Source organism: Carcharhinus amblyrhynchos, chromosome 25 (genome assembly GCF_965287045.1).
Source record: "Carcharhinus amblyrhynchos chromosome 25, sCarAmb.v2.hapA, whole genome shotgun sequence".
NCBI classification, from domain to species: Eukaryota; Metazoa; Chordata; class Chondrichthyes; order Carcharhiniformes; family Carcharhinidae; genus Carcharhinus; species Carcharhinus amblyrhynchos.
Genome location: NC_137348.1, coordinates 10,476,298 through 10,503,968, shown reverse-complemented (window position 1 = coordinate 10,503,968; position 27,671 = coordinate 10,476,298). Strand labels below are relative to the sequence as shown.

General features: G+C 42.1%; 1 protein-coding gene across 5 annotated transcripts in view; it reads right to left on the bottom strand.

Annotated features, from left to right (window-relative positions):
- Nucleotides 1-27,671, bottom strand: part of fubp3 (far upstream element (FUSE) binding protein 3) — a 127,297-nt gene that overhangs the window by 74,223 nt on the left and 25,403 nt on the right. For 4 of the 5 annotated variants that reach the window (XM_080212434.1, XM_080212436.1, XM_080212437.1 and 1 more), the window contains exons 2-6: nucleotides 18,273-18,378; nucleotides 11,799-11,832; nucleotides 9,759-9,808; nucleotides 3,642-3,713; nucleotides 2,101-2,158 (exon numbers count right to left, since the gene is read on the bottom strand). In XM_080212434.1, the coding sequence (XP_080068560.1) occupies nucleotides 2,101-2,158; nucleotides 3,642-3,713; nucleotides 9,759-9,808; nucleotides 11,799-11,832; nucleotides 18,273-18,378 (320 nt within the window). The remainder of the gene's footprint in view (nucleotides 1-2,100; nucleotides 2,159-3,641; nucleotides 3,714-9,758; nucleotides 9,809-11,798; nucleotides 11,833-18,272; nucleotides 18,379-27,671) is intronic. The other variant, XM_080212435.1, reaches the window with a different exon arrangement.

The window sequence follows — 27,671 nt, the reverse complement described above, 5'->3', positions numbered from 1 at the left end:
GTGCCAGAACAATGCAGCCATTTGCTACAATCTTTTAGTTCTGTTAGCTGGTTAGAAATTTTCAGTGGTCAAAATTTTAAGAGAGTTTGTTAATTACTTACGTTCCAGAAAAATTCAGTCCATTTCAGATAAATAGCTTTGAGAGCTTAATATCCCCAGTTTGGGGGTTCAGCACACCAGCACTCTATTGCATTGCACATGGATTAACAGCTCAAATCCCTCAAATTCTATCTTTCCTGCCAGGTGCAGACAGAAACCAGTGCTGTCTTGTACTTTGAAACAGGAGGGAAGGAACAAGAGGGGACCACAATGCTCACACATCTCTCAAATGCATCACCGGCAGAGAGCAGGAAGCGTGAAGTGGAAAATATTGCTCAGAAACATCAGGAAAAAGGGTGCCATTGCTGTTACCAGCTTTTGTGTTAGAAATGGCACATCATTACCAGATTAGTAAGGTAATTAATAAGGACGTATAAGGAGCATCTAAGGACTCTGAGTCTATACTCGGAGTAAAGTAGTATCGGGGGGCATCTCATTGAAATTTACAGAATACTGAAAGCCCTGGATGGAATGGATGTGGGAAAGATGCTTTCACCAGTAGGAGAGACGAGGATCCGGAGGGCACAGTCTCTGAGCAAAGGGACAATCCTTTAGAACTGAGACAAGGAGGAATTTCTTCAGCCAGGATATGGTGAATCTATGGAATTCATTGTCACAGAGGCTGTGGAGGCCAAGTCATTGAGTGTGTTTAAGACAAAGATAGATAGATAGATTCTTGATTGGTAAAGGGATCAAAAGTTATGGGGAAAAGATAGGAGAATGATGTCAAGAAACTCATTAGCCATGATTGAATAGCAGAACAGATGTGATGGGTCAAAAGGCCTACTTCCGCTCCTGTATCTAATGGTCTAAAAGGCATCGACACAAAGGGCATATGACAAAAAATTAAGCCTTTAAATAAACCCTGCAAAAATTACTGTAAAATCTACACAAAGTCACACCATTGTTTAAGTGTTGTTTCCCTTATTTAGTAGTTAGCAGTAACAATATGCAAATTATACCAGCATATTTAACAAGTTTTCCCAGCACAGAGGTCCTTCGAGGCAGACCATGATCCATCAGGTCTTGCAGCCAAACTGCAGACCATGCAAGATTTGGCAGTCCAACTGTCTGACAACTTTTGCCCCTTCTTGTTTATATTTGGTTAATCATCACTCAAATGAAGCTGGCTATGCACATTCATGCAAGAAAGTAGATACAAGTTGCCTATCTTATCTTGCCTGTTTCAACCCTCTGGGGTCAACCAAAGCAGCTCCTAGATCAATCTGGCAAGAGGGTTAGCAATTCTGCCAGCTTGAAGTGAAATTAAAGTTTCTCCTCTTTGACGCTAGACATAAATGTCCAGGATGAAAAGAATGCAGCTACGGAAATAATTCTCCAGTAGCCTTAGGTAAGCAAACATGGAGAGTTGGTCATGGGTCTCAGCAAGCATTCAGTCTTGGACGAATGTAATTTGGTGATACCCCACTTCTCCTTAATGGGTAAACTTAGCACTCAACATTTTGCCATATAGAACATGAGGGTGGAGATTCATGGGTGTCAAGAAAGATGGCACAGTAGTTAGCACTGCTACCTCTCAGCACCAGGGACCTGGGTTTGATTCCCAGCTTGGGTCACTGTCTGTGCGGAGTCTATATGTTCACCCCATGTCTGCGTGGGCTTCCTCTGGACGCTCCAATTTCCTCCAAGTCCGAAAGACATGCTGGTCAGGTAAATTGGCTATGCTAAATTTTCCCTCGGCGTAACCAAAGAGGCACTGGAGTGTGGCAACTAGAAATTTTCATAGTAACCTCACTGCAGTGTTAATGTGAGCCTACTTGTGACACTAATAAATAAATTTTAAATCGTAACAGGTGATGTGCTATCAATAAGTTGAGCGTTGGATGTGGGAGGGGATGATAATCAGTAAGCATTTCTAGGGGGGAAACTGGACACAGACACAAGAGGATGCACGAAAATACAAATTATCCAAAAGATTGCACAGCAGCTTAACATGTCAAACATCTATTCAGGAGAACTAAAACGAGAGTCAACACTTACTCTATACTCTCGGGTGAGCCTGTCAACGTGCAGGATCTTTCTGGGAGACCTCCACTATCTTGCAGGGGTGCAAAAAGGAAAGTTAGTTCACAAGAAATGGGGAATCCTGGTATCACAGTGTTACTACTGATGAGTTAATATGTATTTGTCATGCCAGAAGAGTATCAAAATTTCACATCAACCCAGACAATAATGGTAGCAGGACTACGTTAGAGTCATAGAGGTTTACAGCATAAAAACAGGCCCTTTGGCCTAACTTGTCCATGCTGCCCTTTCTTTTTTAAAACCCCTAAACTAATCCCAATTGCCCGCATTTGGCCCATTTCCCTCTATACCCATCATACCGATGTAACTATCTAAATGCTTTTTAAAAGATGAAATTTTAAAAGACTACTACCTCTGGCAGCTTGTTTAGATACTCACCACGCTCTGCGTGAAAAAACTGCCCCTCTGGACACTTGTGTCTGTCCCCTCTCACCTTAAATCTATGCCGAGTTTTAGACTCTCCTACCTTTGGGAAAAGGTATTGACTATCTAGCTGATTTGTGCCCCTCATTATTTTATAGATCTCTATAAGATCACCCCTCAGCCTCCTACGCTCCAGAGAACAAAGTCCCAGTATGTCCAGCCTCTCCTTATAAGTTAAACGATCAAGTCCTGGTCACATCCTAGTAAATCATTTCTACATTCTTTCTAGCGTAATAATATCCTTTCTATAATAGGGTGACCAGAATTGCACACAGTATTCTAAGTGTGAACAAAAGAACAAAATCAGCCCGGGAAACAGGCCCTTCGGCCCAACGAGCCCGCGCCGCCATCTCAACACCACCAGTCCCCCTCTCCACCCACGACCCGTCTAATGTTTTATGGCCATCCAGATTGAAGGATGGCCTTATCAATGTCTTGTACAACTTCAACAAGACATTCCAACTCCTGTATTCAATGTTCTGACCGATGAAACCAAGCATGCTAAATGCCTTCTTCAGCTCTGTCTACCTGTGACTCCACTTTCAAGGAGCTATGAACACATACCCCTAGATCTCTCTGTTCTGTAACTCACCCCAGTGCCCTACCATTAACTGAGTAAGTCCTGCCCTGGTTCAATCTACCAAAATGCATCACCTCGCATTTGTTTAAATTAAATTCCATCTGTCACTCATCGCCCCTTTGGCCCAATTGATCAAGATCCCGTTCCAGCTGGGGATAACTTTTCTTCACTGTCCACTATGTCATCAATCTTAGTGTCATCTGCAAACTTACTAACCATGCCTTCTATATTCTCATCCAAATCATTAATATAAATGACAAATAACAGTGGACCCAGTACTGATCCCTGAGGCACACCGCTGGTCACAGGCCTCCAGTTTGAAAAACAATCCTCTACAACCACCCTCTGACTTCTAACAATTGTAATTTCTAAGACAAACAAGTGCATTTTAAGAGATTTTGGTAAGGTACATGAAGATAAGGTTTATGAATGTAGAATTATTAAACCAAAAACTGAAGATAATTTAACCTCATCTCAATAGCCAAGTGCTTACCAGGTGCGATCTGAATTTTACAGCCAGATTCCATTTGTATCCGAGATATCTGTTCTCCTCCCCTGCCGATTACTGAAGGGAACAACAGTAAACATGGGAGTCAATAGGAGGACTGGAATATCAACACTATCGTAAAGAGAAAGCAGCCCTATTCTAGTCTATATAGAGGGAGCTTGAATACAACCTGCCTAAAATGATTAGGGTTATACCAACACGATGCATTTTAATGCAAAATATATGGAGATCAGAACAGTCAAAAGTGAGCAACGATGAAGAATTATCGCCAGTACATACATACGCACGCGCATGTCTGTGCCCCCCCACCTATGTTCCCCTGCCTGTGCGCCCCCGTCCCCTTGTCCCTACGTGCCCATGTGAATGAATGAGATGTACGTGCGAGAGATTCATAACCTTGCTCTCCATTCAACCCTCATTTCATCCAAGATCCTCTCTAGCAGCAGCTGATTAAGTGAAACACAGTAATCAGACACATGTACTTGGATTCCATTCAATTCTGAACTGCAGTTTCTGCAGGCAAAATGGTCAACCAAAGCATTCACTGTAAAAGTTACTAAAAAGCAATGTCCTGGAGATTTATATAAAAAGTTTCTGTAATCCAGTTAAAAGCTTCTCCCCCTAACATAATATCCAAGCAGGCAACACATCGCAAGGTTTGTCCAAATATTGCCCTGTGTCTAGCCACTACATGCTCAAACACAAGCAAACTCACTCTTATTTGGCTACTTGATTCCACATCTAGAAAGCCTATTCTGAAGGAAGATCATTAACCTGAACAGTTAGCACGAGTTTTCTCTCCACAAGTGCTGCCAGACCAGAGTCTTTCCTGTCTTTATTTCAGATTTCCAGCATACACAGGATTCTGCTTGAATTTCCCGAGAGTGCAGCCAAGATCAGCACAGGATGAATAGCCTCCAATTATTCCAATTTTGTTGCACTGACCTCACATCTTATCAAATTACTGCCCTTTTATTTTTAAAAGGGAGCAGACTGAAGTCCTATGATCATTCCAGTTTTCATAGCAAATTGAACACATACCTCACCCGTCACATTCTGAACAGCTGAAGAAATCAATAGGGTAAGAGACAAGATATACAATTTTTAAAAAACCTGGATGTTTTTCTTTTCCTTCCTTTTGTGCCCAAGTCACTGAATCACTAGATTGACATCTTCCACATGTACAATACCAACCTGAATCAGAATGGTTACAACTTAGGAGGCTATTCAGCCCACTGTCTGTGCTGACCCTTTGAAGAAGCAATTCACTTGATACCACTTCCCTGCCTTTCCCCCCATAGCATTATTTCAGATAATGACTCAAGAACAGCTTCTTTCCCGCTGCCATCAGACTTTTAAATAGGCCTACTATATATTGAGCTGATCTTCGTCTACACTGTAGCTGTGACAGTAACACTGCATTCTGCACCGTCTTTTTTCCTTCTCCCTGATGTACTCTGTGAACATATGTCTTGAAACAATACTTTTCACTGTATCCCAATACATGTGACAGTAATAAATCAAATCAATTCCCTTTTGAAAGCCAAGCTGATCCTGCCTCCACCACATTCTAAGACACAGCATTCCAGATCCTAACCACTGGCTGCATGAAGACTCATGACTCCATTGCTTTTTTGTCAGTTCTATGCCCTCTGGTTCTCGATCCTTCCACCAACGGGAACAGTTTCTCTCTGTCTACTCTGTCCAGACCCCTCATGATTTTGAATACTTCTTTCCAAACTTCTCAACTTTCTTTTCTACAAAAGAACCTAACTTCTCCAATCTTTCTACTTAACGGAAGTTTCTCACCTCAGAAGCAGTTATAAAACTTTTCTGCACTCTCTCTGAAGCCTTCGCATCTTGCCTAAAGTGTGGCACCCACAACTGGATGCAGTGCCCAACTGAGGCAGAACCTGTATTTTTTTTTTTAAACAGGTTCCCATGACTTCCTTGCTTTCAAAGAAGGAAGAACAACACAGCACGTGAAACAGGCCCTTCGGCCCAACGAGCCTGCGCCGCCATTTCAACATTGCGAGTCCCCTCTCCACCCATGACCCTCGTCTATGCTTATGGCATTCCATATAAGAACATAAGAACATAAAAAATAGGAGCAGGAGTAGGCCATCTAGCCCTTCGAGCCTGCCCCGCCATTCAATAAGATCATGGCTGATCTGTCGTGGCTCAGTTCCACATTCCTGCCCTCTCCCCATAACCCTTAATCCCCTCTCTTATCAAAAACCCATCAACCCGCTTCTTAAAAATATTTAGCGAGGTAGCCTCCACCACTTCAACGGGCAGAGAATTCCAGAGATTCACCACCCTTTGAGTGAAGAAGTTCCTCCTCAACTCCGTTCTAAACCGCCCCCCCTTTATCTTGAGGCTGTGCCCCCTAGTCCTACTATCCTTTCTGAGCGGGAAGAATCTCTCCACCTCTATCCTATCCATCCCATTCATCATCTGACACGTCTCAATGAGATCTCCCCTCATTCTTCTAAACTCTAACGAGTACAAGCCTAGTTTATTCAGCCTCTCCTCATAGCTCAACCCCCTCAACTCCGGCATCAGCCTAGTAAACCTCCTCTGCACTCCCTCCAAGGCCAAAATATCCTTGCGTAAGTACGGCGCCCAAAACTGCACACAGTACTCCAGCTGCGGCCTCACCAATGCCCTATACAGCTGCAGCAAGACCTCCCTACTTTTATATTCAATCCCCCTCGCTATGAAGGCCAGCATCCCATTCGCCTTCCTGACCACCTGCTGCACCTGCAAGCTGGGTTTTTGCGACTCATGCACAAGGACCCCGAGGTCCCTCTGCACCGTCGCCTGCTGCAGTTTTTCGCCCCGTAAGTAATAATCCTTCCTACCATTATTCCTACCAAAGTGGACCACCTCGCACTTGCCAACATTAAATTCCATTTGCCAGTTCCTGGCTCATTCGCCCAGCCTATCTAGATCCTTCTGTAGACTCTCCACACCCTCCGCGCAATTTGCCGTTCCACCAATCTTGGTGTCATCAGCAAATTTCGACACCCTACACTCAGTTCCCTCCTCCAGATCATCTAAATAAATGGTAAATAGCTGAGGCCCTAGCTGCTTATGCTTTCGTACTCTATACCCCAATTGATATAGCCCAGGATGCCATACATTGCCTGGCACTTTATTAGTCATGTTCTCAACTTGTCCTGCCACCTTCAATACTTTATGCACATATACAAACACCCAGGTCCCTCTGTTCCTGTGCCCCCTTTAGAATCATGTTCACTCTACACTCCTCTGCACTAAGTTTCATTTGCCACTTATGTGCCCACTCCACCAAATTGCCTGTTCTTTTGAAGTTCTACAGTATCCTCTTCACGGTTCACAATACTTAGTCATTGAGGTTTACAACATGGAAACAGGCCCTTTGGCCCAACTTGTCCCATGCCGCCTTTTTTTAAACCACTAAGCTAGCCCCAATTGCCCGCATTTGGCCCAACTTGCAAGTTCCTTTTGATCCCCAAATATTGACATTGTGCCTGTACACCAAGATCTAGGTCAGAAATATACATACAACATTACAGTGCAGTACAGGCCCTTCGGCCCTCGATGTTGCACTGACCTGTGAAACCAATCTAAAGCCCATCTAACTTACATTATTCCAATATCATCCATATGTTTATCTAATGATGATTTAAATGCCCTGAGTGTTGGCGAGTTCACTATTGTTGCAGACAGGGCATTCTATGCCCTTACTACGCTGAGTAAAGAACCTACCTCTGACATCTGTCCTATATCTATCATCCTTCAATTTGAAGCTATATTCCCTTGTGCTAGCCATCACCATCTGAGGAAAAAGGCTCTCACTCCACCCTATCTAATCCTCTGAACATCTTGTATGCCTCTATTAAGTCACCTCTTACCCTTCTTCCCTCTAACGAAAACAGCTTCAAGTCCCTCAGTCTTTCCTCATAAGACTTTCCCACCATACCAGGCAACATCCTGGTAAATCTCCTCTGCACCCTTTCCAATGTTTCCACATCTTTCCTATAACGTGGCAACCAGAACTGTAAGCAATACTCCAAGTGCGGCTGTACCAGAGTTTTGTACAGCTGCAACATGACCTCATGGCTCCGAACCTCAATCCCTCTGCCAATAAAAGCTAACACACCGTACGCCTTCTTAACAATCCTATCAATCTGGGTGCCAACTTTCAGGGATCTACGCACACGGACACCCAAGATCTCTCTGCTAATCCACATCACCAAGTATCTTACCATTTGTCCAGTACTCTGTATTCCTTTTACTCCTTCCAAAGTGAATCACGTCACAATTTTTTGCATTAAACTCCATTTGCCACTACTCAGCCCAGCTCTGCAACTTGTCTATGTTCCTCTGTAATCTGCAACATCCTTCCACAGTGTCCACAACTTCATCGACTTTAGTGTCATCCGCAAATTTACTAACCCATCCTTCTACACCTTCATCCAGGTCATTTAGAAAAATGACAATGAGCAGTGGCCCCAAAACAGATCCTTGCAGTGCACCATTAGTAACAGAACACCAGTATGAATATTTCCCATCAACCTCCACCCTTTGTCTTCTTACTGCTGGCCAATTTCTGATCCAAACTGCTAAATCACCCTCAATCCCATGCCTCCGTACTTTCTGCAATAGCTTACCATGGGGAACCTTATCAAAAGCTTTACTGAAATCTGTATACACCACATCAACTGCTTTACCTTCATCCACCTCTTCGGTCACCTTCTCAAAGAGCTCAGTAAGGTTTGTGAGGCACAACCTGCCCTTCACAAAACTGTGTTGACTATCCCTAATCAAATTATTCCTTTCTAGATGATTATAAACTGTATCTCTTATAATCCTTTCCAAAACTTTGCCCACAACAGAAGGAAGGCTCGCTGGTCTATAATTACCAGGATTGTCTCTACTCCCCTTCTTGAACAAGGGGACAACATACATCACAAAGAGCAGGGGCCTTGACACCAATCCCTGGGGCGCTCCAATATAAACCAGAACACTATTCTATGTCATTCAGCCCTAGCCAATTTTATATCCATGTTGTTACCATCCCTTTTAATCTATGAGCTAGAACTTTGCTTACAAATCTGCCATGGGGCATTTTATCATGTATTCTGAAGTCCACAGGCAACGCACCAACTTTTACAGATGCACCACAGAAAGCATTCTTTCTGGTTGTGTCACAGCTTGGTATAGCTCCTGCTCTGCCCAAGATCCCAAGAAACTACAAAAGATCATGAACGAAGCCCAATGCATCATGCACAGCCTCCAATCCATTGGTTCTATCGGTACACCGCTGCCTCAGAAAAGCAGCCAGCATAATTAAGGACCCCATGCACCCCGAACATTCTCTCTTCCATCAGGAAAAAGATACAAAAGTCTGAGGTCACATACTAGCCGACACAAGAACAGCTTCTTCCCTGTTGCCATCAGACTTTTGAATGGACCTATCTTGCATTAAGTTGACCTTTCTCTATACCCTAGCTATAACTGACACTACATTCCGCAGTCTGTTTCCTTTTCAGTATGCTTTGACTGTTTAGTGCACAAGAAACAATACTTTTCACTATATTAATGCTAGTGACAATAATAAATCAAATCAACAGCATTACCCTCTGTTACCTCATCAAAAATACACAGGCAAACACAAATCAGGTTACTCTCCACCCTATACTCTTTTTACACCTCTACCCAATTTCCTAAATAGAAACCAGTTGAGGTCTAAAACCTGCCACGCAGGTGAAACGAGAGCATGAAATCAGATGTCATTTTCAGCAACTTAATACATCGTGTACTGATCAGACTATCACTGGAACTTCACAACAATCCTTCTTTCCAACAAATTTGTGGTAACCAAAATCCAAGCCAATTTGCACTGTTGAGATAAAGCAACATTTTAATTCCTTTTTCTTAAAACATTTAACTCTACAACAGATCTCCAGCACTTCAAAACGTGCGAAAATATCAGACACCCTGAGATAATAATTCATGTTCCCCAAAAATACCATTTTGTACAAGTGTTTAAATGCCATTTACTGCATTAAAAAAACCTAGAACATACATATGTTCCAAAAGTTTCATACTTACTGAATCCAACCATTTTATCAGGCACTTTGTATTCTTCAGACATTATAGTCCTGAAAAAGAATTTTAAAAAATGCAGTTTACAAGAACAGATGGAAATATCCTGGTTTACACACACATTATGGGCAGCACAGTAACACAGTGGTTAGCACTGTTGCTCCACAGCACCAGGGACCCGGGTTTGATTCCCAGCTTGGGTCACTGTCTGGGTGGAGTTTGCACGTTCTCCCCATGTCTGCATGGGTTTCTTCCGGGTGCTCCGGTTTCCTCCCACAGTCTGAAAGACATGCTGGTTAGGTGCATTGACCCGAACAGGTGCCGGAGTGTGACAACTAGGGGAACTTCACAATAACTTCATTGCACTGTTAACTTAAGCCTTACTTGTGATGAATCAATCAACTTTACTTTAACATTGTCCTACCATTAAACTCAAAGAACTGGATGTTCATTTCCACAATTGGGCCAAAGTTGCATGATTAGAGGCTACTTCCATGTTTTAATTACAATAAAAGGAACAGTGGTTTTAGGGAAAGTGACTGGATACTCTCAAACTGACCATTTCTTTCTCAAACATCCAAGAAGGAGACTCTATCAGTCAGCATAGTTGGCTTTGATAGTCCTGGATATGGGATGAGATTGGAAAAAGAGTAAAATCAGATCCCCCCCCCCCCCCGCCCCCTTTGACCAACCATATAGCCTTCATTCCAAATATCAATTTAAGGAATTCTGTTCTCGTCTCAACTAAAAGAAAAAACCGCAGGAGCAGACACAGTTGTTACATCTATAGGAACATAGGAGCAAGGAACAGAAGTAGGCAAATTCAGCCCTTTCAGCCTGCTCCACCATTCAATCAGATCATGGCTGATCTCTCCCTTGTCTTAAATCCACCTCCCCATACCCCTCTTTCCTTTTTTTATTAGAAATCTCTCTCTTTCTTGAAACCATTCAATGATTCAGATTCCACCCCACTATGGGGCAGCGAGTTCCACAAATTCACCACCCTCTGCGAGAAGTCGTTCCTCCTCATCTCAGTGTTAAATCTACCACCTCTCAACTTATACCTGTGACCTTTTGTTCAAAATTGCCCCATAACAGGAAACATTTGGTTTACATTTACTTTATCAATCCCTTTTAAAATTTTTATACATCTCGATCAGATCCCCTCTCATCCTTCTGAAGTCCAGCGAGTACAAGCCCAAATTGTTTAATCTCTCCTCATACATCAATCCCTTCCTCCCTGGAACATATGTAGGAATCCAGTGGCTTCTTCAAATCTCACTAGAAAATATTTTGGGTTGGCCAGGGAGGTTTCCTTTTGTTTTGAGGAATGGCGAAAGCGATAAAGTGGGATACAGGCATGGTGCAAGTGCGCCTGTTTGAACTATTCAATCCCAAAATGTGTGCAAGCATCTTACAATTGCAGAAACCTTACACCTTAAAATAATCACAACTGTTAAATCTTCACAATCCTACTGTCTAGTAATCGTGCACTTTTTAAACTGGAAATTGACATTTATACCCATAGATGTAAGGTAACTAATAGATGCTGTCCTGCAAAGTAATATAAAGATTTGCAGAGACAGGTGCAGTACATTTATATGTTAATTTTGTTTGTAGATTGTGAGCCTATGTTAATTACATATAAATCACATTGCTCCAACAGTCCAAAGATGTGGGTTAGGCTGATTGGCCGTGCTAAATTAACCCTCGTGTCATGGGGATTAGCAGGGTAAACATGTGGGGTTATGGGAATAGGGCCTGGCTGGGATTGTGGTCAGTGCAGTCTTGATGGGCCGAATGGCCGCCTCCTACACTGTAGGGATTTTATAATTTCTATGCAATTGGGTGGTTCTACATTCACACACTTTCTCATGGAACATGTTAGGAAAAAAGCAAGGGATCATGTATGAAAAAAGGGCTTCTAAAATTAGTTCTACTTTTAGCATCTGGTACCAATTGCTCTGGGGAAGCTTAAAATTGTATAAAATACTTGCATACATACTATAGATAGACACACAATAATTACAACAATCTGTTACTTACCTTTGATGCACCATTCCCCCAAGCTGGTTCACTACTGAGAAAAGGGAAAGGAGAATTAAAGTCTGAAAGCAGGTGCAGGTTTCTCCTGTAGACTCTTATTCTGATGTTCAAACACAGGAGTACACTGAAGTAGGTTCCAGAATGGACCTTATTGAATGAGGCTATTGACTAATAGTACCACAACTCTTACTGGGAGACTTGCACACAGTTCAACAGCAATTATATAGGTCGCTTGGTAAAAGGCACAGTGTCGATGGAAGCATAACACTACAAAAAGTGGTGACAGACTAAGCAAATGAACAAAACTGTGAAAAATGGATTTCAAAGTTGGCAAATGGAAGATTGTCCACTTTGGAGCAAAATAGAACAGGGTACCTTCTAAATTGTGCAAAGCCAGTGGGATCCAAAGAGATTTAAAAATGTAATGAACAAATACGAAAACAATCAAAAAGCTAATGGCACACAGATTTTTGAATCTGGAGGACGAGAATACAAGGGAGTAGAAGTCATGTTTCAGTTATACAAATCCCCAGCTAGATGACGACTGGAGCAGTGCAGTGTGCACAGTGCCGGGCATCAACCTTAGGAAAGATACAGTGACTGTGGAGAGAATGCAGCATAGATTTACCACCATGATACTTGGAGCCTCAGGGTTAAGTTATGAGGAGAGATTTTCTAAACTGTAGTTGAACTCCCTAGAATTCAGAAGGCTAAAGGGCAATTTGATTAAAATTTGTGATATTAAAGCAGATGGGAGGAAACTATGTCCACTAGTTGGGGTGTCTAAGGCTCGAAGGCATAATTCAATGGCCACTCAGGAGTGAAAATAGGAAACAGTTCTTCATGCAAAGGTGTGGTAGAATCTTGGGAATTTCTCCTATAAACAATTGTTAACAGATTTTTGTCAACCTAAGGCCTTAAGAGATACGTGGAAAAAGGAATATGGAATTAGGTCATGGAACAACCATAATCTCACTGAATGGTTGAATAAGCTCAAGAGGTTAAATAGGCTACTTGTGTTCTTATACTTCCTTTACACAATAAAGGTGCTATTTCACAATAACACCACAGGATTAAAGTAATCTGCAGTTATGTGCCAATGAATTGAGTATCCAGTCTGGCTGCATCCACCTAGGCAATAGCACAAACATGTCCATGGAATCCTTACACTGTAGAAGGAGACCATTTGGCCCATTGAGCTGCACTGACCCTCCAAAAGAGCAAGACCACTTCCTTGTAATCCATGCATTTACCATGGCTAATACACCAGTCATTCCTTTTGGATTAAGAGCACCAATTTAAAATACAAAAGTAGTAGTGAGAATTGACACAGCAAAACTCTCACCTGTTATCCAAATAACCAAAATACTCAGCTGAGGACAAACACTGTCTTGGGGATCACCTGCCCTGCTGGCTATTATCTATGCAATACGTTTTTTTTGGATATTTGGATAGTTCTGTCACCTTTTTGCTATGAACCTCTACAAGGGTGGCACAGTGGTAAGCACTGCTGTCTCACTATGCCAAGGACCTAGGTTCAATTCCCAGCTTGGTCACTGTCTGTGCGGAGTCTGCATGGGTTTCCTCTGGGTGCTCTGGTTTCCTCCCACAGTCCAAAAAATGTGATTAGGTGTAATAGCCATACTAAGTTCTCCCTGTGTACCTGAACAGGCGCTGGAGTGTGGTGATAAGGGGATTTTCACAGTAACTTCATTGCAATGTTAACTTGTGACATTAATAAATAAAATAGATAAACTTCACAAAAACTGTGAAGTCAGCCAGACAAGGTGCTTTGAAACACCTGCCAGGCTAACCCTGTAAAAGCAGACAGGGCTAATTCCATTCTGAGCTGACACATTTGAAGCATCAAAGTATTAGAATATGAGGAAGCAAAATGACTTTCAGATGCAGCAGTTCAAAAGAGAAAATAATCCCTATTATACAATACTGAGGGTAGGGGAGGAATGCAGGTCAGTTAGAAGCAGCTACACACCTGTATTTATGATAAACAGCCTGGCACCAACCAAGCAAAAACCTTCCCCTTCCAATCCTCCATCTAGTTTGGCAGGTCAGATGTGCTGAGCTGAGGAGATGTCACAAAGGCACCCACAACTGATTCCAGACATTCTTCCATTCACACTGCCACCCCTCCACTAACCAATGCCAGATAGAGCGAGACAGAGAGAGAACCGATTCACAAAGCAGGTGAATTAATAACAGGAACGTGCTACAGCTTTCAAAGCCAGCTGAAAGAGAAGTCCAGAACTAAAGTGTGATCAGCAACAATTTTCTATTTGGGTCTAGAAGCTATTTCTAATTCACAATGTGAAGTTCCATGAAACAGAAAGCAAGGCAATCAAGCGTACTCCCACTTACAAATGCAAACAGCCTCCCCAGCTGTCAGGAGCGGAAGATGCACTTACAAGTTAAAAAACATATTTTCATACAAACCTTTTTTAAACAAAAAAAAACTGAAAAGGCTGGAGGTTGAAAAAGATACTTGTACATAAAGTTCAAATCAAGAAATGAGATGATAGCAGACTACAGAGATTTTAAAAAGTGGGTTTATCCCACAAGTTGCACTTAGAAAGCCATTAACACAAAACTATCCAAAGCATAATCAGAAGAAGAATAAATCCTCAACCCAAGGGAGGCTGAGAACAAAGACTGAGAATAGTCCGTATTTTGAAAGGAAACCCAAGAGACCAGCAATTTTTTACTGCAATTCTGAATCAAATTTGCCTGAGACTGTTAAAAAAGCAAGCAAGAACAACTGTGCTGCATACCTTCAAGAAGTAAAAAGTCTGACAACACCAGGTTTTAGTCCAACCGATTTATTTGATAGTAAACTCGCAAGCTTTCGAGGGGACTCCCTCTTCGTCAGGTGAATGGAGAGTTCTGGCCTCTGTCCGAACTCTCCATTCACCTGACGAAGAGGGAGTCCCCTCGAAAGCTTGTGAGTTTACTATCAAATAAATCGGTTGGACTAAAACCTGGTGTTGTCAGACTTTTTACTTTGTTTACCCCAGTCCAACGCTGGCACATCCACATCATACCTTCAAGAACACAAACATGATGACAAGGTGTTTAAAACTGCCACGGAAAACTGTTAGCGATTCTACAATGAAATTAATCTTTCATAGGATAAAGAATTAAAAGAAAAAGCTCCATTAGACTTCTGAAGAATGTCCAAAAGTGATACACTGGGAAAGGAGTTAGCAGAAAAGTGGCATTATATTTCAATTCCACAAGCTCAGATCAACTGAGCAGTGATTAATAAAGAGCAGCATTTAAAAGTTCTAACTACAAAATGAAGATGTGCAGGGAGAGGGGAGAAAACAGCAGTTTGAACAAAAAACATTCTGAACAATGATTGTATAATAAAAACATTGCAATGCAACTCCACTGCGAAGGGAAAAGTACTCTTGCTTCCTAATGTTAAACAAAATGCACAAATACATTCTTTTTTGATTCTCCCTGTGCGCACCTCTGGGTGTAGCAATGTCCCCACAGTGCTAAGATAACTTCTGAAACACCAACATCCCCTGGTCACCAACAGAGAGTATGTGAATGTGGTCTTAGCAGGCCAGCACAGCAGTTTTGTGGCTACATCTTTGGGGGAGATATCGCAACCAGCTAATTGGGAACAGTGACTTCAGCTTCCTGTGCGTAGCTGCTTGGCTACTATAGAAATGATCCCACAAGATATCAGCACAGCTTATATATCAGGCTTTGGAACTCCTCTCTAAAGTAGCTCTGCAATGCAAAACCTGCCACTAATACATCACTGCTTCACGTTCATCATTTCCACTAATCAGCAATATTTAGATCGACATACTGGGAACTACATTTTCACTATTTTTCCTCAAGTGCAGTTTTGGAATTGTAGGGGAATTGACAAGTCCAACGTTGGCATTTATTGACATCATTCATTCCCAAGGGCTATTTTCAGAGACCAGTTTAACAGTAACCGGCAAAGCTCAAGAATAACTGTACAGAACAACATGCCTCCTGTTGCACATGTCACAGAGGGAATTCCCCCATCGATTATCAGGTCAGATTGTGTAACATTTGTCTTTCTAATATGAAGGAGCAACGTGCACATAATTTTTGAAATGAGGTACATTTCAGAACTAGATGGGGAATACTTTCACTTCATACATAGAAAATTTTCCTTCAAGTAGTTACACTTTTTTTTAAGCACCACAGACAGACCCTAATAGCTTTGTGAACTACCTTAAACTTGACAATCTCACTAGCACTTAAACATTAGATCCAGAATTGTAAACTGCTAGGAAAAAATGGTGAATTCAGAAACTTTTCAAAGTTTTTTTTGTTTTATGAAAGCATCAGCGTTATGAGCCATGAAGGAGTTTGCACAACATATTATGCTCCAAGGTTGACTAATAATGAAAATCTATTCAAATTAATTAATTAAAGATTTGATTTTATTGCAGCTTTATCTCCATTGCTACTTTGGTAGCCATTGATAAGTGGAGCCAATTATACAAGAACAGACCAAACTTGGAGCAGACCATGATGCACAGGAAGAGGTAATCTACCATCACTGATGGTCCCCCCACCCCGCAATCACATAGAAGCTTGAGATTTTTACCAACCCATTAAGGATTCCAGATATGCAAATTAGTATACCACAACGCCAATGTTCTGTGCCAATCTTGTTCTGATAACAGAAATTAGGTGGCTATTTGGTCCTTTGAGTTTGTTTCACCATTCAATTTGACCACGGATGATTCTCCATCTCAATGTTATACTCCTGCTTTTTCCCCAAACCCCTTCATGCCATTGAAATCATCTCTCTTTCTTGAATGCATTAACTTTTCCTCCACAGCTTTCTGTGGTAGAGAATTCCACAGGTTCACTATCCTTTGGGCAAAGAAATATTTCCTCAGCTTCGCCCTACCTATCCCATACCCTGAAACTTTGTCCTCTGGTTCTACATTCACTAACCATGGAAGACATCCTCCCTACAGCTAGTCTGTCCAGCCCTGTTAAAATGTTATATGTTTTAACCAGATCTCTGCTCATCTTTCTGAACTCTAGTGACTACAAGCCCAGTCAAACAGTCCTACCAACTCTGGTATCATCCCAGTGAACCTCCATTTCTCTCCCTCTATGGCAAGTATATCCTTTCTTAGGTAGGGAGACCAAAGCTACATGAAATACTCCAAGTGTGGTCTCAACAAGGCCCTGTAGTTCTTTTCAGGTAATCAACAAGGCCCTGTATAACTGCAGTAAACATCCTTACTTGTGAACTCAAATCCTCCTGAAATGAAAGCCAGCATATCGTTTGCCTTAATTGCTTGCATCTCCACTTTCATTGGCTGATGGACAAGGACACCCAGATCTCTGTGTACATCCACACTTCCCAAAATAATCAGTCAATTAATACTCTCTCTTCCTGTTTTTCACACCAAAGTGTATAACTTCACACTTAGCCACTTTTTACAGCATCTGCCACGCGCTAGCCCATTCACTCAACTTGTCTAATTCCTTTGAAGCTTCCTAGTATGATCCTCACAATTCACATTCTGCCCAGTTTCGCATCATCAGCAAATTTGATTTCCTCATCCAGGTCATTCATACACATCACAAATAGCTGGGGATCAAGCACTGATCTCTGCAGAACCTCCCCCCCCAAGTCACTGTCTGCCACTCAGAAAAAGACTCATTCATTCCTGCCTGTCAACCAATTCTCAATCCATGCCAATACATAATCCCCTATCCCATGTGCTTTAATGTTTCTCACTCGTCTCTTATGAATGACCTTATCAAAAACCTTCCGAAAGTCCAAATACACAACATACACTGGTTCCCCCTTAACTATTCTACTAGTTACATCCTCAAAAAGCTCCAGTAAATTTGTTAAGCATGATTTGCTTTTCATAAATTCATGCTGGCTTTGTCCAATCTATTAATGCTTTCCAAACATTATGTTACCGTGTCTTTTACAATAAACTCTAACATCTTCCCCATCACTGATGTCAGGCTAACTGGCCAATTCTCCTTTTCATCTCCTTTCTTAAATAGTGGGCTTACATTTGCCACCCTCCAATCTATAGGAACTGCTCCAGAGTTTACAGAAATTTGGAAGATACTATCAATGCATCCAATATTTCTAGGACCACGTAGTTTAATACTCTGGGATGTGTATTATCAAACTCAGTGATGTCATCTTTTAATCTCCTTAGTTTCCCCAGCACCATTTTCTTGCCAATACTGATTTCCTTCAATTCTGCCCTCGCACTGGACCCTTGGTTCACTAATATTTCTGGGGTGTCATTCGTGCCCTCTTTTGTGAGGACAAAACAAAGTATGTATTCAGTTCTTCTTTGTTTTCCAAGGAAGTCAACTTAAAAAGTAGCCAAACATTTTGCAAAGGGAGTACAAAATACCTCTAACAGCAAGCAGTTACACTAAGAAAAAAATGCTGTCAACAACACACTGACTTACCCCCATCATCGAGTGTCCGTTTCTGAGTCCCATAGCCATAGACTGCAGGATCTACCACAGGAGTGGAGTTGTTCAGATGTGACCCAGCATCTATTTTAGCAGCAATCTTTAACAGAGGAGGAAGGGGAAAAGAAACAGCATTTTAAAACCATATGCAACATTTAAAGCTCTTTACGTTGCAATATTTCATTTTCTAACTCAAGTTTGACCTTGATACCAGATGGTGCAACTTAATAGAGCCCGTCAGCCACAGCAAGGTTCAACACTGTCAAAGTTAGATACAAGTAGGGGCAAGGGTGGAACTGAGGAACTAGAGATGATATTGGAATAGAAACATGTAAGAGAGACTTCTGAAATAGGAGGAAATGGTGAACAAGGTTGATGTGTTCGGGACAGGGTTGCAGAGTTTACTAAATGTTTTGCTATCAGTGGTGAACTATAAAGAAAGAGGAAAACACAATGGATCAGATAGTGGAAACTGAGATCTTAAAGATCTACAGACACAGATGAGAATTTTAAAGTTGATGAGCTAAAAGATGAGGAGCAACAATTGGCAAGGATTAGGGTGGCGGAACAGGACTAAAGAGTTCTACAAGACACTGAATTGGGGTGGTACAGTGCTGCCTCACAGGCCAGAGACCTGGGTCCAATTCTGGCCTTGAGTAACTGTATGTGAAGTTTGCACGCTTTCACTGTGCCTGTGTGGGTTCCCACTGGGTGCTCCGGTTTCCTCCCACAGTCCTAAGATGTGCACGTTAGGTGAATTAGCTATGCTAAATTGACCTTGAGTGTCCAAAGGATACGTAGATCAAATGGATTAGCGATGGCAAATGCACAGGGTTGTGGGGATGGGCCTGGCTAAGATGCTCTTTTGAAGAGACTCGATGGCCCAAATGGTCCCCTTCTGCACTGTAGGGATTCAATGAATTATTCCAATGCCAAATAACACAAAGCAAAGTAAAACTTTCATCCTCCCAAACTGGTTCAGTACACTATTCCTACACAGCACTAGTTGGTAACAGATCAGTATAAATGTTGTAAGATTCCAGGCACCACTATTTTAATGTATGTTGCATACGTCACAACACTAAACATTATTCAGAAATTATAAATGTAGTTGGAAGGCAAAGTATAACAAGCACCTGACAAGCTGCATGAATACTTCCAAATGAAATGGTCACAGGCAGCAAAATCCAGCATTTGACAAAAATCACAAGCAATAAAAGTTTAAGACAAAGAGGATTTAGCTTTTTTCTGGGGGAAGGGGATGGAGATGGAAATATACCTCAAATGATATTGACTGTGGTCAGGCCACAGGCCTATGCAGCAGGCTTGCAAAGCTTTGAATGTTAGTGCATAGGGTGCCAAACTCTGCCAAGTGCATTCCGTGGTCAAGGGATCAATGAAAGATCACGATTTTTAAGTGATGAGTAACTGACAATTTTGCTAGCACTGGTGTGCGGTTATGACTAACGCCATAAAGTTGTATTGATCTGGGACAGAGATTATTTAGCTCGCACCATTGGTGTAAATAAGTGCAGGATTTCACAAAATTGAGTTAAACCTGCAGTGGACTATTAAGGAAGCAATATAATCAGAAAGGATATCATAATGCAGACAGAAAAGGGAGTGGAGATCAGTGGAATCAAGAGGGCAGTATAATTGAGAAGACTTTTCAGATGGAATTTCTATAAAAAAGGGACACGCTGACATCGCAATGGAATGGAAACATGCTTGAGAATTTAAAATCCTAGGAGAATGTGTGAGAAAGAGGTGCTGGTTAGGTGCATTGGCGGTGCTAAATTCTCCCTCACTGTACCTGAACTGGCGTCAGTGTGGGGACTAGGAGATTTTCACAGTAACTTCATTACAGTGTTAATGTAAGCCTATTTGTGACATTAATAAACTTTAAACTTTTAAACATCCATACAATAATTGTTGAGTTGATTCCAGGCAATCATCTTTTTTATTACACTATGCAAGTACAAGCTTGCGAGCCATGGCCTGTTACTGGTAGAAGTAAAACTATTATGCAAACATGGAAGGACACTGATCCCGGAATGCCAGCCAGATTTGGCTGAACACATGGTATTTGAATCTCTGTCGGATAAATTAGTGAAAGGAGATCTTTTGCCATTGTGTTTGAGAACACTGATTCATATCTGGCTACATGTTCAGAGTACACTGGCTGAAAGACATTAACCAAGCTGATTGTACATTATCAATCTACATAACTTGTTCTTGGTTGCCTTCTCTCACCTCCTTACATCCACCTTCCCCACCCATCCCAGAAGTATTGTACTCTCAGAATCCTCACAGTGCAGAAAAAGGCCACTCAGCCCATCAAGTCTGCACAGACAACAATACCATCCAGTCCCCACCCCCATAAACCCATGGGTATTTATCCTGTTAGCCCCCCTGACACTAAGGGGCAATGTTGCAGGGCTAATCAACCAAACCCACACATCTTTAAACTGGGGGAAGAAACCACAGCACCTGGAGGAAATCCATGCCAACATGGGGAGAATGTGCAAACTCCACACAATCACCCAAGGCCGGAATTGAACCCAGGTCCCTGGCGCTGTGAGACAGCAGTGCTAACCACTGTGCAACCATGCTGGCAGGGGAAACTTAATTTGCAGAGGAGCTTAATTCCAGTGAGGTGATATTTTGATGAGTTTGCATAACATTCTAATGCACGCAAAAAGGGTTTTTTGGACATTGCTTATCAGATAGTTTGACTCTCCCTTAAACCCCTCAGAGCAGAATTCCTACAGCACAGAAGGTGGTCATTCAGCCCATTGAGTCTGCACTGATAACAGCCCCACCCAGGCTCTACACCCATAATCCCACATACTTATCCCAACAGTAAGGGGTAATTTAGCATGGTCAGTTCACTTAATCAACACATCTTTGGACAGTGAGGAAACCCATGCAGACACGAGGAAAACATGCAAACTCTGCACAGTGACCCAAGCCAGGAATCAAACTGGCACTGTAAGGCAGCAGTGCTGACCAGTGCCCATGTGTTCGTTATTTATGTGCCAGCCTGGACAACGATTATATTCGTAATTGTGTCCACATGAGGCATTCACACATTCATTTCTTAGGAGGCAAGGGTGTCTGGCTGATTTCCCTGTCACTAGGGCACGTGTATTTGCTAGTACCTTGGTTAAAATTACATAAATTAGCATGATGAACAGAATCTGTGACTTCCTGCTCTTAAGGCTCCGTCACACAAGTTTTACCAACTCAATCATCAGAGGAGCACACAAAGCTATTTACTGAATTCATACCAAGAAAGTTCAAACATTTGTATTTCTAATTTCACTAATATGCAGGCCGTCTTGAGCGCAGCCTTTCTAACCAACATAAAAATCTAAGTGATCCAGACGCACATACATAGTCACATGCATTTGCCTTAAATTCTGTACGGCTTGATAAACCAAAGCAGTATGAAATATACTCTATATAAAATATGATCTTAACAGCTTTAAGGTTTAAAGTGTTTCAAATGATTGGTGTTTTTAAAAATATTCATGGTGTGGGGGTGCCGCTGCCAAGGCCAGCGATTATTAACCATCCCCAACTGCCCTCTTGAACTGCCACGGCGCTTGGTGTAGGTACAACCATGGCACAGTTCAGGAGTAAGTTCCAGGATTTTTGACCAAGCAACAATGAAGGAACTTCAATGTATTTCCAAGTCAGGATGGCACGTACCTCAGAGGTTTACATAGAGTCATAGAGCTTTATAGCATGGAAACAGGCCCTTTGGCATAACTTGTCCATGCCGCCCTTTTTTTTAAATCAATCCCTAAGCTAATCTCAACTGCCCACATTTGGCCCATATCCTTCTATACCCATTGTACCCATGTAACTATCTAAATGCTTTTTAAAAGATAAAATTGTACCCACCTCGATTACTACCTCTGGCAGCTTGTTCCTGACACTCACCACGCTCCATGAAAAAAGTGTCCCTCTGGACACTTTTGTATCTCTCCCCTCTCATCTTAAACCTCTAGTTTTAGACTCCCCTACCTTTGGGAAAAGGTATTGACTATCTACCTTGTCTATGCCCCTCATTATTTTATGGACCTCTTTAAGGTCACCCCTCAGCCTCCAGAGAAAAAAGTCCCAGTCTATTCAACCTCTCCTTATAACTCAATCCATCAAGTCCCGATAGCATCCTAGTAAATCTTTTCTGCACTTGACCCTAGCCAGGATTTGAACCCAGGTCCTTGGCATCGTGAGGCAGCAGTGCTAACCACTGTGCTAGCCCTGTTACTTTGCCCTGGTTGAGTTTCAACTGTATGGGTGGAACTGCAATCACCCAGGCAAGTAGAAAGTATTCCGTCACATTCGTGACTTGTGATTCCCAGGTGGTAGGCAGCCTCTGGGGTGTCAGATGAGTTCCCCACCAACAGAATACATAGCCTCCAACTGCACTTGTAGCTGTACTGTTGATATGGTCCAATTAAGTTTTTGATCAATGATGATCCCCAGGAAGTTGATGGTTAGGGATTCAAAGATGGTATAGTGTTGATTATCCGAGAGGTAGTTAGAGTCTCTTGTTGGAGATGGTGATTGCCTGGCAAATAATTGGCAAGTAACATTCATGCTACACACAAGGCCAAGTTTGACTGTCGTGCAGGACTTGCTGCATGTGGGCACAGGCAGCTTCACTTCTAGAGGATAGCAATCTTGGCAAAAAAGCCTGGCTCACTGACATGTCAGTCACTGAAGAGGTCCCTGAAACTACTGCCTAGGCAACAATCGTGGTAGCTTGAAAAAAAAGTAGCTTGCGATAATCAATTCCAAACAAAAACAGATTAAGTGGTCATTCACAGTACTGCTATTTGTGGAATCTCAATTTGTGCAACATTGCTGTCAAATTTGCTCACATAATAGTGACATTTCAACGTAACTAGCTTTGGCTGTGAACTGATCTGGAACATTTCAGATATGGTAAGACACTGTACAAATAAAAATTTTTTTGCACTAACTGAATGTTCTTAAATGTTATACATTCTTAATTCATCATTAACAGACCTCCAATCACAGTATTTTACAGCACAAACTATACTTCAGATTCAACTGAAGTTTGGGAAAACAAAATCTCTAGTTGTACCATTGAGTGCTTTGCACTATTTCTCAAATGGATGTATTAAAAGTTTCAGCTGGACACACTGGGTAACATTTTTGCCCAAGTCAGGTGGTTATGTCAAATCCCACCAAACTTAGCACAATCCAGAATGACAGTCAGGACAATACTGATAGAGTGCAACATTATCCAAGTTGGTTGGAGATGTTAAAATGAGGCACAATTCAAAGAGTCAAGAGATTCCCCCGATTATTATGGCTTCAAAACATTTCCACCAAAAATACAGACTGTCTGATCATGCATTCATTAGGTGTCTGTGGGACCCTACTGTGCACGAATTGGCTGCTCTGATTGCCTACACAACAGTGACTACACTTCAAAAGCAACTCGATGTTTGCAAAGTACTTAAGGATATTCTATGGATAAAATATAAATACAAGCTCTTGTATACCACTGAAATCCAACAACCACATTGGTAAACCTGGGGAAAGATCTGTTTCACAATTAACCAAGAAACAACATATTACCAAATAGTTGGGGGAAGTTATTCCTTTCTACATCATCTTGCAGGGAAGCTCAGTACAAAGTCAAATCAATGCCGTATGTAAACACAACCTGTGTTCTCACTCCACCCAGAGAGAGCATTACATAGCACAGTAAAAAAGTGAACCCTGCCAATTGTTGTAGAAACACCACTGGTCTTGTACAGTGGTTTGATCAACTGATGCAATCCCAGCAACAGCTTGCTTGAGTCTTTGATAACTATTCCTGTTCAGAAGCATTTTAAAAACTGAGTCCTACTGCGTTTAGGCAGCTGAGAACACAAACTCAGCAGGAACAAACAAACAGGGAAACTGACAGCTCCAAACTGGCAAGTACACAAAAAAATGCTGCACGGGACTTGATGCTCTAACTGTACTCAATTCTCAAGGATAACTGGTTTGGGGCTCAGGAAATATTTGAATAGAAGAACACAACAGACAGGAGTAGACCATCTGGGCACCTCAAGCAGTCATCAGCAGATTCTTAATTCCAGACTTTTTTTTATTGAATTCAATTAAAATAAAATCTGGAATTAAGAATTTCTGAATGACCATTTCTGACTGTTGGAAAAATCTACCTGGTTCACTAATGTCCTTTAGGGAAGGAAATCTGCCATCCTTACTCTGTCTGGCCTACACGTGACTCCAGAGCCACAGCAATGTGGCTGACTCTCAACTAGGGATGGGCAATAAATGCTGGCCACCCAGTGATGTCCATGTCCCACAAATGATTAAAAACAAAGTCTTCTTCTACTATTCAGTGCAATCATGGCTCATCCTTGGCCTCAGTCCCACTTTCTCACCTGCTTCCCAAATCCCTTGAGATACCAAAAAATATATTCAACGATGGCACATCCACACTTCTCGAGTAGCGGATTCCCAAGATACGCAATCCTCTCGCGTGAAAGAATTTCTCTGTATCTCAGTCTTAAATGATCAGCCCCTTAAACTTGGGGTCTCCAACCGAAGGAGAAAAACCAACAAATTCTCAGCAAGCCTGTCAAGCCACTTCAGAATCTGGAATGTAACAGTGAGATCACCTCAATGTGATTTTACTTCCCACCCACTCCCCCACCACCACCACTCCCATCTCACAAAAACATTTCTTTAAGCCTCTCTGGGGCAATGGTGAATATTTTTATAGTCACTGAATGGCACATCATTCAACTGCTCTTTCTTCACCCAATGAGCCAAGGTGATAAATGTTACAGATGACATGACCATGGAGACACTGCAGCTCAAACTCATAACACCTTGAGTCATCACACATACATTTTCCAGCCAAGCTCACTGAAGCAAGCTGACTCAGGCTCTGAGAACTGGACGGTTGACCTCTCTCCCAGCAGAAATTAAAGTTTTTACCTCGCCACTGACATCAGATGAGCTGGCAACCACAAATGTACATGTTTCTACATTAATTGGCAGAGCATATACAGTAAGGGAAACAAGTTGTCTGCCTGGGAGCAAAAAATGAAATTGTACAGCATTTAAATAGACAAACTTACTGATTATGTATAGAATCACAGAATCCCTACAGTGCAGGAGTCCATGCGGCCCTTTGAATCTGCACCGACCACAATCCCACCGAGGCCTATTCCCGTAACTCTACATATCCACCCTTCTAATCTTCCTGACACTAGGGTCAATTTAGCGTGGCCAATCAACCTAACCAGCACATCTTTGGACTGCGGGAGGAAACTGGAGCACCCAGAGGAAACCCACGCAGACACGGGGAGAATGTGCAAACGCCACACAAACAGTGACCCAAGGCTGAAATTGAATCTGAGATCCTGGCGCTGAGGCAGTAGTGCCAACCATTGTGCTGCCCTTATAGAGCCACATAGTTGCCCTGATGCAATAGACTAAGGTTGCTTGATGTGTGGGCATTGCATGGTCGTACACAAGGACTAGACTATGAGGCCCTATGTGATTGTAGGGGACCTACTGACACTTTCTGCCTCGTTTCACATGCAGTTTGAATTTGTGTATTAAAGGACCAGAGCTCCAAATGACAGCACCAGGGGCCAGATTTTCATATAACCTGTTAAATTTGGCAACTGTAGAGTTTTGGACCGACACAATCGTGACTGACAGTACCCCACAATGACCATACTGGACTCAAACAGCTGCTTAGCATCTATTCTTTAGAGAGCATAATATTCAAGGAAGGTAAAATTAGGGCCACTGTGTTACCGCAAGGAATTCCCAAAGATATGTATCTATGTTAGCAAATGTTTTCCAATATTACAAATACTCATTTTATTAATAATTACAATACAGCTCTTTTCATTACTTTAGATCATGGAATCAATCTCGGCAGCCACAAAAACAGAAACTCAATCTCCTGGCCTCATCATAATATTGGACCAGTATGCATTACACATGCTGTATGCAAGGAGCTATTTCGAGACAGTAGATTGATTGCAATTTTGTTAGTTATAAACTATTTTGTGGATGTCACACAGACTAACCCGCGTTGATCACAATCATAAAATTTCCAAAGATAGCAGACAAAGGAGACCATTTATCTGATCCACTCAGATTACCTTACCACAGGGAGACTACATGTACCATGTCCTTCTGGTGATAATTAAACAAGAGCACCAACACCAGGGCCTAAACAAATTCAAAATTCTCCAGCCTTTTAAAATTTTATTATAAAATTTATTAATAAATAAACTTTAGAAATAATGTTTATGTATTTATTAGTGTCACAAGTAAGCTTGCGTTTTGACTGCAATGAAGTTACTGTGAAAATACCTTAGTCGCCGCACTCCAGCACCTGCTCAGGTACAACAGAGAATCTAGCATGGCCAATGCAACTAACCAGCACATCTTTTGGACTGTGGGGGGGAAATCCACACAGGCACAGGGAGAACATGAAGACTCCACACAGACAGTGACCCAAACCAGGAATTGAACCAGGTCCCTGTCGCTGTGAGGCAGCAGTGCTAACCACTGTGCTGCCCTCTTTTAGATTTGTAATTTATTCATTCACTATTCAACTCGGAAGTCTGCTTTGCCACTGTGATAACTGGACACGGTAAACAATGAAGATACTATCAAATCCAGGTATCTTGCCTGGATTTCGGGCAGAAAGACTATTCACAATCTTCATGTTCTATTTGACAGAGTTAAGTTTCCAATTCCATATTTTTCTATCACCCAGGCCGCTTAACTTCCACTCCATAATGTCATTTGTCTCGGCCTCTTCATAAGCTCACCAGCCGCTGAAATCCTTTGGTACCTCCAAGCTCGGCTATGCCAATGCTCTCCTGGACAGCCCCCATCTCCCACCCTCCATTAACTTAAGCTCATCCGAAACTCTGCTGGATGTATTCTCACATGCACCGAGTGCTGTTTGTAACGCACTGCAAATGCCCTACGCTGACTCTCAGGCCATCAATATCTCAACTGCAAAGTTCACTATGACTGCACCCCTCTTCCTTGCTACAGCTGCATTCAAGTCCCGTAGCACTCCAAAAACTTTGTATTCCTCCAATTCTGTCCTTTGCATTCCTCTATTCCTCTTCCCTACCAGTGGCAGGTTTGCTTTCAGACATTTGTGTCCAGACATTCAGGCATGGGAATTCTCTCCTTAAGCCTCACCAGCTCCACCTTTCCCACCCCCTCCAAGAGCTACCTTCTTGCTCAAGCTTTTGGTCACATCTCCTAATGCCTTTGATTTGGTGCCAATTTTGACCCAGTAATGCTGCTACGAAGCCCCTCAGGATGCTTTACTACCTTAGAAGGTTT